Here is a 15,717-nt window from a genome sequence, read left to right on the forward strand (position 1 = left end):
GTATACCGTGCAGAAATAGACCATGTACCTGTATCCCACTTCTGTGCTTGATCCGGTTTTCTTAACAAACAGTGCTTCCTGACATTCAAGACCTCTGAAATATACAAGACATCCTGGCAGCATGAAAGTTCAAAATTAGGGAGGGAGGGTGGGTTTGATGAATTGTGTGCCTTGACGAATGGCTAACCGGAAGTTATAATCAAATAAAGGAGGGGCGCGCTCGATTGGTATCTCATCCTATTAAAGATACCCTACATCATTCTAAGTGGGGCGCACTCGATTGGTGTTTCGGCCTATTAAAGATACCTAGTACCTACATGTATCATATCCTTATTGTTACCTATAAACTATAAATAAAGCATTCGCTGGCATTAAACACGTTTATCTGTTATTTGATAAACGCTATTAATACACAGACTGCATGCACAAAACACCCAACAAATATAATTCTGTTAATTTTGAATTTATTTACATCAACTACAACAAAAGGTATTATGGAAGAATGGCCGCAGTATGATAAGAGCCCAGAAGGAGAACTGGTAGCCAAAGAACCGAGCATACCAGTGTCTCCCACGGTACCACGAGAGACCGGTTCCCCTAGGTTAAAATTTCTGAGGGCGAACTGGACAATGAGACCCCCATCCGTTTACTAAAACCCATTATCACCACCAGCCCACCTCGGTCAAATATAACAAGGTGGACACCTCCCTCCATGGTACCACGGAGGGAGGGGGGCCTGCGGTAACGACAGAAACCCCATTCTTTATGCCTAATAACCACCAGCCTGCTGTAAAGCAAAGCTGGTATGAGTACTTAGCCGGATGAGCCCATGTCCCTCTCTGTCTCCCTCTGGGCTCCGCCACCTGAGGGGATTTTTTTTTTTTTTTTTTAAATCCCCTCACACCCATACTGCGTACCTACATTCATACCTAGCAACCTATAACCCTGACTATAATATAACCTTTTCCTATATAAACCCAATCCCCCCCAATAACCTATGGTAACAATAGGTCCCACCCCTACCAACCCCCCCCCCCCCCAAGTCCTGCCTAAGTGTGAAATTTCACCTAATCCTGATTACTAGGGATAGGAAATGTAGCACTAGTGTTAGTATTGGAATCTGAAAAATATTCTAGCCCTCCCTGGTAGTTGTTGAGCAGAATCCCAATACCTGTGGTAGAAAGATGAGTGCCATCTGGGCGGTATAAAGCTGACTGTGCTGATTGGATTGTAGGATGGCATAGGACCTTACCCCCTGACTCAAATAAATGTTTCTTAATTGCATAGTTTATACGCTTTCTCTTCCTCTCAACTTTTGCATATGAGCAAGCCCCATGCCAATAACCCCTGGGTAGTATTTCAGACCAAATTATAGTAGTAAGGGGAGATAACAAAGCAAACCTTAAAAGTGAACACCTGATTGTTTCTATCAACTCTTTGCCTTTAATGCTGACTACATCATTGGACCCAAGTTGAATCAGGATCATTTTTGGAGGCGGGGATTTTCCCAATTCGTTCTCAATGAGAGGGTCAAATTCACTCCAGGTCATGCCTCTACGGGTCATCCAATGAATAGCATACCCCTTTCTGTCAAGATTAAGGTTTGTACCACCCGGTCTCTTAGCTGCCTCCTTCATACCCCAAAAATGGTATAGAAGATCCTATGACCCATATGGGGGATAAGTCATCTGAAATAATATCTTATGATGTTTTAGAAAAGCATGAAATTGCAATAATATTAATAATCCAAATTTAAATCAAAACGCTGTAATAAAACCATAACCGACTTTATTATAATTAACTTAGAATTATACATGGGAAATGAGTTCAAATCACACAATGTGGTAAATTCAGGTTCACTCCTAGCTGCTGTATGCCTAGCTAAAAACTGTCTCTACTGGAATTCTTATGTATTTTGAGTAGACCCTTGATTTCCATCGACCCCATGCTTGTATTTTCTGTTCAGAAATTCCCCTGGTGGCTGCCTCTGTGGCGGCCCCTATACGAAATGAGTGAGTTTTGTAATGAGACACGGGGATGCGCGAAAAAGTTAATGATTTCTTTAAAACAACAGCTACCTGATAGCGAGTAATTGATGAACCATTCCTATGTATGAATAACTGCTGATTAACTGTATTTGGCCGAATCAAAAGGTATTTGTTCAGGAGTGAGACAGGGCAAATATCTGAGTTAGGATAACTGTTGATATTTAATAATGCAGAGTGACCTCTCTGGTCAGTCTTTGATTCTCTGATACAAACTTTTAAATGTCTGGAAGGAGAATTTACAATGGTAACATCTGAAATTCCCAGTGGACGTGTATCATTACCATTGCTACTGGATGCTGAAAATTCTCCAACCCTCAGAAATCCGAAAAATGCTAAAGTAAATGCTGCAGAAAAAAGTTCTGCTTCATATTTAGAGCTACAGACTGATGAAAGGGAGGTAACCAGTTTTCTAAGTAGGGGTAAAGTAATAGGGAGACGTGCATCCACGCGTTTGTTACCACGCTGTGCCCCCTCCATAATTTTGTTAACAATAAAACATTGTGTGGAATCCTGTTGACCCCGAAGATTATGCTCATGGGATATTCCACTCATATAAGTGGAAATTGTTGATGCTGAGTATCCCTGTAGTGACATGTAAGATATAAATTGTACTAAATGGTCTGAGGGGACAGGCCAAATGCTCGACATATTATAAGAGGACCTGAATGTTTGGAAACACTGTAACGCTGAGTTGTAAGTTTTCCATGTACTATTAGCCATTGCATTTTGAAGTAATCTATTAGCTTCAACCAGGCCATCTCCCATAGGTGGGCAGGTATTGAGGTGGACAAAAGTTCTGCTGCTGGCGCTGACCGGCGAAACCTGGCCCACTGTTGACGAGAAATGGAATAAGCTATACCATTATATTTACCAGGAATGTGTTCTGCCCTTATGTTTAAATTGTAATTTAATGTCAACAAAACTAATGGCCTAATGATAGTCATCACACTTTGTGATTTAGAGGATTTTTTGTTTATAATTGTTACAACAGCTGCATTATCACAATGGAACAAAACTTTCTGATTTCTCATTTTACTACCCCATAAACATATTGACACATAAATTGGAAATAACTCTAGAAATGTAATGTCTTTAAGGAGACCCTTATTTGACCAAGCTGTGGGCCAGGACCCATAAGCCCAAGACCCCTGAAAGTATACACCAAAGCCCTTTTCTTGACCACCTGCACTGTCTGTATATAATTCCATCGAAGCAGAGGTGCTCCAGTGTCTATCTGGAATTACTGTCATACAATTGTAATTTTCCAAAAATGACAACCATACTTTAATGTCTGCCTTCATCGATGCACTAACTCTAATCTTATGATGTGGCTTGTCCACACCAGCAATAGTATCAATAAGACGACGACAAAATGCACGGCCAGGGGCGACAACTCGACATGCAAAGTTTAGCATACCCAGTACTGACTGAAGCTTACACAGGGTCACTTTGTTAACTGTTAACAAATACTCAAGCTCTTTACATAACTGAACAATCTTGTCCCGAGGTAATCGCATTACTAATTCAACTGTATCAAACTCAACTCCCAGAAAACATAAACAAGTTGTAGGTCCTACAGTTTTTTCTTGGGATAATGGTAACCCTATTTCATGTGAAAATATTCTCAAAAATATCTAAAGAAGCTTGACACTGATTGTTTCCCGACTGTCCCCCAAAAAGAAAATCATCTAAATAATGCAGAATGTTTTTTGTTACCAGTTTTGTTAACAACTAACCAGTTAATAAAAGTTGCAAATTTTTCAAACATTGCACAACTAATCGAGGCCCCCATAGGCAAACATTTGTCAAAATAGTAATGCCCATCAAACTTTATACCCAGTAGATCAAAATCACAAGGAGATATTGGTAGTAAGCGGAAGGCGGACTTTATATCTGACTTTGCTAATAAAGCCCCTTGGCCGAGATTGTGTATCATCTCAGCTGCATCATCTATGCTTGCATAAGACACACTACATAACTCTGGTGGAATAAAATCATTTATGGAATTGTGATCTGGATACGACAAATGATGTATAACTCTATAGTCACCGTCTTTTTTGGGAATGAGACCTACTGGCGATACCTGTAAGGTGGGCAGAGGAGGGTACGCAAAGGGACCTGCTATGCGTCCAGCCTCCAACTCTTTCTTGATTTTGCCCTGTAATATTTCTGGGGCCTGTTTGGTGCTAGCTAAATTACCTGCCTCGCGTGCTCTACGAGGGCCTACATACTCCAGAGAGAATCCCTCCTTAAATCCCTTTGCGATATAATCCCTGACATCAGTTAACGGATAATCCTGCAAGTACTTTAAAAGTTTTTCATAAATTATAGGAGTAGTACCAAGGCTATAAAGATTGCTGGGAAGTTGTGGATTGTCTGCGCTACCTAGCTCTACATCTGTATTAGTGCAATTATTGTTGTCAAGTCATTGCTTACACTTAAAGCTAGGATGTGATCCCCCGCATGTACTACATGCATGACGATAGCGACATTTGGACCCAAATTTACATTGTTTTCCCTTATTGAAATTATAACAGCACCCTGAACTTGGGACAGCAGATTTAGAACTAGAGGGCTTGGGAGATGATAGCTGATCAACGTTTGAATTTGTTATGTTAATCTGGCTAGGTGAATTATACATGAGCCATAACTCTGTGTCTATCACACCCCATGATGAACAGGGGTTCTTGGACTTGCGCAATCTGTATTGCTCATCGTACTGTACCCAGCCTAAATGACCTGATCTAACTGCCGCCAAACGGATGTCATGCATATATTTTTCGAGTTCTTGACATTTTTCTGGGTATTTTTCTAACATCACACTTGTATATGTGAGGAAGGCTGATGTCCAAGCATGAATGTTAGTTACCTGCTTAGCGATATTGGATGGCCTTTTTTATTACAAATTTCCCATCCTTGATTACTAACTCCCCCGATGTCTCGAAGCCCGCCTCCATTTCCCGCGCAGATTTGAGTAGTAAACCGAGGTCCAAAAACTCGGTGTTCCAGATTGTGTCCTTTATTTTTTGTGGAATATTATAACCCACGGGATCAAAAATACTTGGTACCGGAGATGGACCCCCCAGTACATGTGAAGTGCCCGGGATTTGCACTAAATCAATTATCTCACCAGGTCTGTCCTGACTCGCGCCATTAGGCCTATTGCCCCTCTCGGGGGCCCTTACATTGGGCTGACTGTCCTCAGTGTTCGTCATATTTCTTGGACGTTTTTCCACAGATGTAGGTTCATCGACACTAACACCACCTGATGCCGACGCCGATGCTCTCTTCCTGGGTTTTACGCCCGGGCCCCTTGCTGAAGAACGCCTAGGTTTTGGTGGCATGTCTTTTTGATGAATTGTGTGCCTTGACGAATGGCTAACCGGAAGTTATAATCAAATAAAAGAGGGGCGCGCTCGATTGGTATCTCATCCTATTAAAGATACCCTACATCATTCTAAGTGGGGCGCACTCGATTGGTGTTTCGGCCTATTAAAGATACCTAGTACCTACATGTATCATATCCTTATTGTTACCTATAAACTATAAATAAAGCATTCGCTGGCATTAAACACGTTTATCTGTTATTTGATAAACGCTAATAGCGAACGGCACTTATAACGAGTTCGTGATTATAAGGTAGTACTTTCCATTCTCCGTCAGTGTTCCCTTACGATGTCTGTAATGAGTGTATAACGAACTACTCGTATAACGAGTGCGTGATTATAAGGTAGTACTTTACATTCTCCGTCAGTGTTCCCTTGCGATGTCTGTACTTAGTGTTTAACGAACTATTCTTATAACGAGTTCGTGATTATAAGGTAGTATTTTACATTCTCTGTCAGTGTTCCCTTGCGATGTCTGTAATGAATGTATACGCTAATAACGAGATGATTACATTTGTTTCTAGATGTACTTTACAACCATGATTTATTGTCGAGCAAAACATATCATTTAGAACGATTGTTATATCTATCTATAATAAGTTTGTAATAACGAAATACAATGTATGTTGTGATCATAAGATGTGTCGTAATAATAAAATGTGTTGTTATGTTCTCTCTGTATCTGAATATGTTTTATATTGTATATAAATTAACTTAACTAGCTCATTTTCATGAGTGGTCTAACAAGCGTTTTGTGGAGCCCCAGTAAAATACACACGCACGCGTATCTGATGTCAACACATGAGTTCACGTTATCTAACCTGTAACCCTAACTGACTACTTGGCACATGTATAAAACGATATATGTCGTGTTCGAATTCAGAACATGGATATATTGCACCTGCTCAATTAAAGGGACGGATTGGTATAATGATAAACAATAGACTCCATTTAAAGTTCCATATACTTGACTGGGGTGTTAAAGCTATCAATCTACCTGTAATCTAGCCTGGCTACTCTATCACATACATCGTTTTTTCCGATCATGGTAATGTCACACATGTCTTATTAAAGGGACGGGGAATTTAAACTGCCGTCACCTGATCACCAGTTAAGTGATCCAGCGAATAACGACGGTATTTTTATTGTCACTTTCAATTGTTAAACGCATCTGTATATAACTGTTAAAATGTAAATTTTCAATTCAACTATGTAGTTTTGCGACTATATATAAATACTGATTTCTAAATACTGATTACTTTATAGAAAGTTCAAAATAAGCTAGGACTTTCAAATCTCGTTCTTACTCGCTATTTACAGCTGTCATACATAGTGAAGAGCATCACAACGGAAGGTTCTAATTGACCTTCACTTACTGATAATATCATCGGCTAGCCAAGCTCCTTATTAAATATCTGTCTACCAATAGTAAGGGGAGAGTAAAGGTCAAACGGGGGTCAGTTTAGATTACCTTTGTAGGATGAGGAGTTAGCAGTTAATTGAAATTGGTGTGATGTGTTGTCTCAAGAGAGAGACGCTTGCAGTAAAACACGCGCTTGCAACAAGTTCGTGATTTTAACGTAGTCCGTCAGTGTCCCCTTACGATGTCTGTAATGAGTGTATAACGAACTACGCTAATAACGAAGTGATTACATTGATCTCTAGATATACGTTACAACTGTGGTTTATTGTCGAGCAAAACATATCATTTAGAACGATTGTTATATCTATGTATAATAAGTTTGTAATAATGAAATATTTTGCGATAATAAGATATGTTGTAATAATAAGATGTGTTGTATTATTCTCCCTGTATTTGAATGTGTTTATATTGTATATAAATTAACTATAACTAGCTCATGTTCATGATTGGTCTAATAAGCGTTTTGTGGAGCCCCAGTAAAATACACACGCCCGCGTATCTGATGTCAACACATGAGTTCACGTTATCTTACCTGTAACCGTAACTGACTACTTGGTACATGAATAAAACGATATCTCTCGTGTCCGATTTTAGAACATGGATATATTGCACCTGCTCAATTAAAGGGACGGACTTGTAGTGTGATAAACAATCGACATCATCTAAACTGTTATGTACTTCACTGAGGTGTTAACTCGAGTAATCTACCTATAATCTCGCCTGCCTACTCTATCACACACGACATCTTTTGTTGTTAAATCATGGTTTTATCACACGCGTCTTATTAAAGGGACAGGGAAATGTAATGATAGACATTCATGGCCATTTAAACTGCCGTCACCTAATTACCAGTCAAGTGGTACAGCGAATAACCACGGTATTTTAGTGTCACTTTCAATTGTTAAACGCATCTGTATATAGTACGTACTGAAGAGCATAGAAACGGAAACTTCTAATCGACCTACACAAAGTAATGTGGGAATATAGGTCACTCGCCTTATATATAATGTTAATCATTTTAGTGTGTGTGTCATAATTGCTGTGGTCTCTTTCGTTGTTTATATCTGTTTGATATGAGGGCTATAAACATTCCACGTGCGTTTGCGATTGTGTATTGTGATAGCGGCTATTGTTTGTATCCTTGAGCAGTCTAGATTAACTTGGTGTTTACCAGAATATCGGTGAGTTGCCGGATGAGGTTCCGCGCTCACTGCGCATATGCCATAGATTAGACCAATCAGAATGGGGTGTGCGGCATCGCAAATAGGACATTGGGAAGGAGGTTATAACAGGGGCTGCACAGCTAAAATGGACGACTTGCATGGCCGGATAACCGGCCAACACCCAGGGGGAGACACCTCCCCTACTACCAGGCGCTGACAACAGTTGTCACACAGTGCCGATAACAGCACACGTACCTATGTACGTACTTGCGTTAGGACACTTAGGGTGTTAAACGTAGATTTGGGAGTGGGGCTGTTGTGGAGTTAGCTGGGAGGAGGGAGGGGATAGGAAGGGGTGTTGGTCATCAGCTAGGCTCCCGGCAGGAATTAGTGGGGGCTAGTGTTATATCGTTAGGTACTCTCTGTAAATACTTCTGTTCTCTATTATTACTTTATTATTGTTTACCTGTATATTATCTTTTACTTAGTAAAATAAATCTCCATTTAACCTTATATACACTGTGTTTGTTGACATGTAGTTAAATTACTCCGCCACATCCTTGTGAACTTGGGATTGAGCTGTCTGTAATCAGCTCAGCGTGTGTGTGTGTCTACTCTCGGGATTTGTCTGCTGACCGGTGTCGTGGGGATTGTAAATCAAAACTATACGATCACAACATTTTGGAACTGACGTCCCCTCGACGCTGGTCCCGGGAGTGGGGACGCGCTATTACAGTAATAATATCATCGGCTAGCCAAGCTCCTTATCGAATATCTTTATATTAACAGTACTTGCGGAGTACAGGTCAAACGGAGTCAGTTAAACCACTTTTATGGGATGAAGAGTTGTCAGATTACCAGTTGTTAATTGAGATTTGTATGAAGCATTGTTTCAATAGTTGTCACTTCTGGGGTAACGGTCATATATATGTGTATATACCATGTTAATGTTGTACCATACTGTAAGGAGCCGCGGTGGCCGAGTGGTTAAGATGTACCGACATATTACCACATGCCCTCCACCTCTGGGTCGCGAGTTCGAATCCCATGTGGAGCAGTTGCCTGGTACTGCCCGCTGGTCGGTGGTTTTTCTCCTGGTACTCCGGCATTCCTCCACCAACAAACCTGGCACGTCCTTAAATGACCCTGGCTGTTAATAGGAGGTTAAACTAATCAAACCAAACCAAACCAAATGTTAATTGTTACAGGTTTAGGGGGGGACTGAATTAACCCAGACCCAATATGGCGGCGATGTAAAATCGCCATTAAATCGTAATGTCTGTTTATAGAATAGGAAGTATTCAAGATTCAACATTCATAGATCGTGTCTTGTAGCAATACTATTACGATTGGAAGCGATTTCATAATTTCTGTAAAATAATTATAGTCTACAAACGTTTCTTTATTATATTGTGAGAAGCTCTTATGAAGACTAGCTGCACACTGTTCTTACAAATACGACAATTACCAAATGTCTATTCACTAGTATCATTCGTGTAGGTAATATATTCATTTGATAGTTTACAAAACAATGAATTCGGTAAAGTCCCCATGGTTAGTGTGGTACACATTCTCTTTACATGTTATCCGCAGAACACTCTATCAATCCGCAACGCACTTTTACCATCGTTCATCATTTTACTGACTGCCAGCAGGCATTTTATCCACCTTTATCTCTTCATGGGATCATACATGTATGGTCATATCGAAATGATGAAGCGTGCATATTCAAGAAATATTTGATATTAATTTCCATAGGATATTGTTATAATTCATATTCTAACTGAAAAATCTAGTTAGATTATCCATAGAAGAACCCGCATCATATCTGTGAGTGTTTGCATTGTGTTTATAAAGGACTTGTAGTGTGATAAACAATCGACATCATCTAAACTGTTCTGTACTTCACTTAGGGTGTTAACTCGAGTATTCTACCTATAATCTCGCTGTAACTTAGCCGAGCAATTGCCACACAGGTAACCCAAATAATAACAAATTCAGGAAATACATATTTACAATTATTATTATACACTATGATTACAAGCAATATACACTAAGATATACAGTTACTTTACAAGATTCTTTTTATTATTTCAATATTTTTACTAAAACGCCCCCTCACCTTAGTCCAAACACTCCATACTCCACTAGTGAATACACGCATCAAGCGGAACTTACTCACCTGTTATTATTACCGTTTAGGATTATAACTAACATACACCAGAAACTTAATCCTAACCCAATCCCTACAGTCCTTTTTAAGTCATCCATCACAAATATCACATGCCGGGTACAATGTGCTTCTCAAACCTGTTAATCTGATGATGTTAATAACACGGCCTTGCTTGAGAACCAAGGAACTGTCTTGATACACTCTCGTCGATGAGCAGTTGCCTCGACGGCACGGCTGAGCTTTCCGCCGCTAACAGTTCCCATAGGCCCAATAATAGGTTATACATCCACAACCATTCAGGTTGGACTACCATCCGTAAATGGCTACAACAGAGCACACACTCCATCGTGTCCTCCTCTCCCACAATACAGGTAATCGTGGTACGCCGCTTACATAGCGAATAAGTACAGCATATCTATGATATATGTGTATATCCGACCAATCCGGTCTCTCCCGGCTTCCGTATTTTTCTGTAAACTGGACAGCGAGTCCTTGCACGTGAAGCTACAACATACGATTATGAATCCCTAAACTTACTATTTACACAATTAGTACATTTGATATCATAAATAAACATGTATATAGGCATTAACTAACCATGTGATTACCCTAGTCCAATGCCTATACTGCTAACGTAAACAGTACTCGCGCACTGCTAAAGCGTACTCAGTTAAACACAATAACAACTATTTCATACCCGTTTAAAATGACCTTTCAACAAATACATTCAAAATCATCAACTATATACACACTCAGAAAGATAAAAAAGATAGATTAAACTTACCGAATGACTGTATTTCACGCTTCCTGCGAACATACAGGCATCAGCATTTCCATGCCCTTACTTGCCACGTTCTCCATTATCACACCGGGTGGATTACTCACCCACGGCAGCCCAAACGACCCAGCCGTATAGTCACGTACAGCGTAAACGCACATACTTACGTATACCCGTCGTACCGTCGTACCGTACACATACTTAAACTAATATACATACCTTTTATATAATGAAATAGAGTCGGATTGTGACACACCTCCCCACCTCGAGAAATAAACTTGGGCTAAAAAAGTTTCATTTCTTACCAACACATATCCGACGAAGTAGAATGTACAAAAACAATGCTAAAATATATACACTACCGTTGATACATTATATACATCTACACTACAGTTCATCACTATCAGAAGATTCCATTGTCTCCGAACTGTATATCACAGCTGAAACACTGATTCACACTAACCTGCTCAAAACAATATGCCGCAACATTGTCCCTTCCTCGAATAGCAACGAATTGTGAACCGTACGGTTGCATCTGCAGCGCCCATCTCATAAGCCGCGAATTTGAACCTCTCAGTTTGTTCAGGTAGAGTAGCGGTTGGTGGTCCGTCTCTAGAATAAAGTGACGTCCATACAAATAACACTGTGAATTTCACAATCCCAAAAACAACACCGCCAAACATTCCTTCTCTATCACTGAATACGAGGCTTCAGCTCCCTAAGCTTCCGACTGGCATAATCTATCGGTAGAACGCTCTCCGTCTTCATCCTGTAAGAAGAACCGCAACCTAATCCGTAGTCGGACGCATCCGTCTGCAAAATAAATTGCTCGTCAAGATTAGGAAGTTTTAGAATAGGTCCAGCAGAAAGGAATTTCTTCAGTGTCACAAAAGATCTCTCCTGAGATTCTCCCCACTGAATCTTATGAGGCTGACCCTTCCTGGTCAGATCGGTTAAAGGAAACTGCAATGGAGGCAGAATCCGGAATAAATTTGCGGTAATATCCAGCCATTCCAAGAAACGATCTTACTTATTTCTTCGTTTGTGGTGTAGGAACATCCAAGATTTGCAGTAAGTTTCTCTGGATTTGGAAGTAAACGCTGATCTCCCACGATCTGTCCTAAACATTCCAAACTTCTAAAGCCAATAGCACACACTTTTTCGGACGAGCAGTCAATCCCAGTGGTGTGGACCAGGATATCATCTATGAAACTTTCAACGTCAGCCATGTCACGAAGCAATTTCCTCATAAGACGACAAAAAGTTGCCGGCGCGTTGACAAGCCCAAACGGCATGACGCTGAATTGGAATAGTCCTACTGGGGTGGAGAATGCTGTTTTCTTCTTCGATGTCTCTGCCATTGCAACCTGCCAATAGCCCTTGCTTAAATCTAACCGAGAAAAACACATTATGTCCTGACAATCTTGCAAAGATGTCATCGGCGTTTGGCATCTGCTCCGCGTCAAAGATTGTTATCCGGTTTAACAGCCGATAGTCTATGCAGAAGCGGTTGCTGCCATCTTTCTTTCGCACGATTACGACCGGTGCTGAATATGGTGAGTCCGATGGTTCAATCACCCCCATCTTCAACAACTTATCGACTTCATCTTTGATGGTTGCCTTCATGGCAAAAGGAATGCTATGACTTCTTACACGCACAGGCTCTTCTGTTGTTGTACGGATTTCATGTTCAATGAGGTTGGTGGACCCTGGCACGTCTGTCAAGACATCAGTATATTCGTGAAGTAGACTCCTTACTTCCATACTTTGTTCCTCTGATAAGCTGCTAAATACATCAACATCCTCAATGAATTCCGTCCGGTTTGGTTGTGGAGTCGTAAAAACTGTTTTGCGGAGTGACATAAGAATCCACTGATCCCTCTTCGTGCTCCTCTTCAGAGATCATCGCCATGCAGACAGTGGAAAAAACACCAGATTCTTCTTCACATACAGCAGCCCTCCGTTCAACATACTGTCTCAACAGATTAGCATATAAAGTCTTCAGTTTCCCGTTAATGATTACACTGTAGTCCATTTGACTTTTCTTCCCTTCGATGGTGTAAGGTCCCTTCCACTGCATCAGAAGCTTATTCTTCTTTGTGGGAAGTAAAACAAGTACCTTCTGTCCTGGCTTCATATTTCTTGCCTTGGCTTTCCGGTTATAATATTTGGCTTGCTTCTCTCCAGCCGCTTTAAGTTGTTCAATGGCTAACTTGCATGTATCTTCCAACCTTTCTCGCAAGTCAACAACATACTGGTACGTCGTTTTCGTGTCTGGATCGGGTACGTCTTTAGTCCATAATTCCCGTAGTATCATCATCGGACCTCTTATTGTCCGACCGTATAGAAGCTCGAACGGTGCAAACCCCAAACTTTCTTGTGGCACCTCACGATAGGCAAATAGTAGAGCGTTCAGATATTTGTCCCAATCTCGCGGTCGTTCCGCACACATCCTTTTCAGCATGGTCTTCAACGTGCCATTAAACCGTTCTACGAGCCCGTTACACATTGGGTGATATGGTGTCGTCGTAAGTTGACGTATTGACAAGAGTCTTGATACTTCCTTCATCACCTCAGATGTGAACTGGGAACCCTGATCCGTAAGTACTTCTCTTGGTACACCCACTCGACTATAGACATCCACTAGCGCCTCTGCTACCCGTTCAGCCTCTATTCCCTTGAGTGGCACAGCCTCTTGGTATCGCGTAGCGTAATCAACAATAGTGAGAATATAAAGATGTCCGCGTTCAGTTGATGGTGTCAGTGGGCCGATCAGATCAATGGCAATCCTCTGGAAAGGCGTTTCGATCAAAGGCATCTGTCCCAATGGTACTTTCCCACACGACCCTTTGGGAATGTCCGTTGGCATACATCACATGATCTACAGAATAATGTGACATCTGTTTGCATCCCGGGCCAGAAAAACTCTGTCTTAATCCGTTCCTCCGTTTTCTTGGCTCCTTGGTGCCCGGCCATCATTCCGTCGTGAGCTAAATGCAACACTTCTGGTCGAAACTTCGTAGGAACTACTAACTGCTTGAACAGTCTTCCATTGGCCTGCCCTGGACTTTGAAATTCTCTATACAAGAGCCCTTGCCTCACCATGAATCGCGAGTATCCTCCGTCTGGTCTGTCTTTCCTGTTACCCTGCTTCGCTAGGTCCCGCAGCCTACATAGTGACTCATCCTGCTCCTGTGCAGTCTTTAACTCGTCCCTTGTACCAATGTCCTTAGCTGCTCTTGATACTCGTAGAGGTTTATATGCTTCATCATCTCTCTTCTTCTGTGCTCTCGTTTGGGCGGCATGTGCTACATCACACGGCTTCCAATTCCTGTCGGGATCGTCTGCTTGTCTTGCGCCCTCAATGTTTCCTATCAGAAGGTCGTACATAGGACTGTTCATGCACCAGGCTGACACGAATCCCGTATAGTAAGGCGAATCAACAAACACCTTAGCAATCTGCACACTCTGTTTAGCCCCATTAGCCATTACACAAGTCTGACTTTCTCCAGTTAAAACCTCTTCATTCACCAGACTCCGTCTGATGACTACTCCAGAACATCCGGTATCACACAAAACCGCAACATTCTTGTCACACGCCCGTCCTCTGACTACAGGCATCTTGCATGAGGATTCACAAGCTTGACTCAACAAATTTGTGCGAGACACATCACCTGACTTGTCTACCGCCGTTGATTCGTGCTCCGAAGAACAAATATCATGAGACACAAACTTGACCGGGTTCTTCTTCTTTGGACACTTGAATGCCAAATGATCTGGAGAATTGCAGATAAAGCAAGTTTTCCTTCTCTGAGCGCCATCTTTGTCGCCTGTCGCCTTATCACTGCTCATACCACTACCCTGGTTGTTCGATCTAGTGCCATTTCCATCAATGTTTCATCTCTGTCTATCAGGTCGAGGCTTCGCTAGATTAGTAGGATTACCTCTTGCATCGGCGTACTGGTCCACTAACTTCGCCATCTCTGCGATACTAGACGGAGTACGTTCCTTCAAAAATAGCATTAAATCATTTACACAAGCATGGATAAATTGATCAAGAAGCATCAGGTCTCGAAGATCTGCAAATGTCTCTTTCACTCCTGCCAACTCAATCCATCTCATGAAATAGCTCTCTAACCTTCCAGCAAACTGTGAAAACGTCTCACTTGACTCTGGTCTTCCACCTTTAAATCTTTTACGGAAACCCTGCTCTGTCATCTCAAAGCGTTTCAAAAGAGCTTGCTTCAACGCATCATAATCCATACTCTGGTCAAGTGGCATCCGCGAAAATACATCGAGTGCACGGCCTCTCAGCAATACGCTCAAATGTGTTGCCCACTGGGTCTCCCTATTCCACTTCTGAGTAGTTGCGTATCTTTCAAATCTCTGTAAGTAGGAGTCGATATTATCTTTCCCATCATCGAAATAAGGCAACTTGGGAGCCTTAACTACACCTGCAGGTTTCACCTCACTGCTGGTCAGTGTTGGGCCTACCTCACCCTGCTTTTCTAACAACTCCATCTGTTGTTCATGCTTCTGCGCCGCCATCTTTTCCTGAAGAGCAGCTTCCACTTCAGCAACCCTCAATCTCTCCTTCGCCATCTCTAACTCATGTTGTCTATCTCTCTCTCTTGCCCGCTCTTCTCTCTCAGCAGCTTGTTCCTTGACAATATAATCCAAAACATCTTTCCCCTCTAGGCCTAATGAAACAGCCAACTCCTTAAGTTCCTGTACTTGTGAAGACAT

General features: G+C 41.5%; 1 protein-coding gene and 1 pseudogene across 1 annotated transcript; both read right to left on the bottom strand.

Annotated features, from left to right (window-relative positions):
- Positions 1-1,771: 1,771 nt before the first annotated feature.
- Positions 1,772-5,005, bottom strand: LOC138306540 (integrase/recombinase xerD homolog). The gene is made up of 4 exons (XM_069246988.1): positions 4,952-5,005; positions 4,123-4,344; positions 3,162-3,282; positions 1,772-2,878 (listed from the first exon to the last, which is right to left on the bottom strand). Exons 1-4 carry the CDS (start codon positions 5,003-5,005, stop codon positions 1,878-1,880), a joined length of 1,398 nt encoding a protein of 465 aa, XP_069103089.1. The 3' UTR covers positions 1,772-1,877.
- An 8,754-nt stretch (positions 5,006-13,759) lies between these two features.
- On the bottom strand, positions 13,760-15,717 carry LOC138305764 (uncharacterized; annotated as a pseudogene).

Source organism: Argopecten irradians, chromosome 13, assembly GCF_041381155.1.
Source record: "Argopecten irradians isolate NY chromosome 13, Ai_NY, whole genome shotgun sequence".
Classification (NCBI taxonomy): Eukaryota; Metazoa; Mollusca; class Bivalvia; order Pectinida; family Pectinidae; genus Argopecten; species Argopecten irradians.

Coding starts and splice junctions, on each gene's coding strand:
- LOC138306540 (XM_069246988.1), bottom strand. CDS start 5,005: ATGGAGGCGGGCTTCGAGACATCGGGGGAGTTAGTAATCAAGGATGGG. Junction 4,345..4,951: donor TAATCAAGGATGGGAAATTT/GTAATAAAAAAG, acceptor AAGTACTTGCAG/GATTATCCGTTAACTGATGT. Junction 2,879..3,161: donor GGGTCCTGGCCCACAGCTTG/GTCAAATAAGGG, acceptor TCTCGTCAACAG/TGGGCCAGGTTTCGCCGGTC.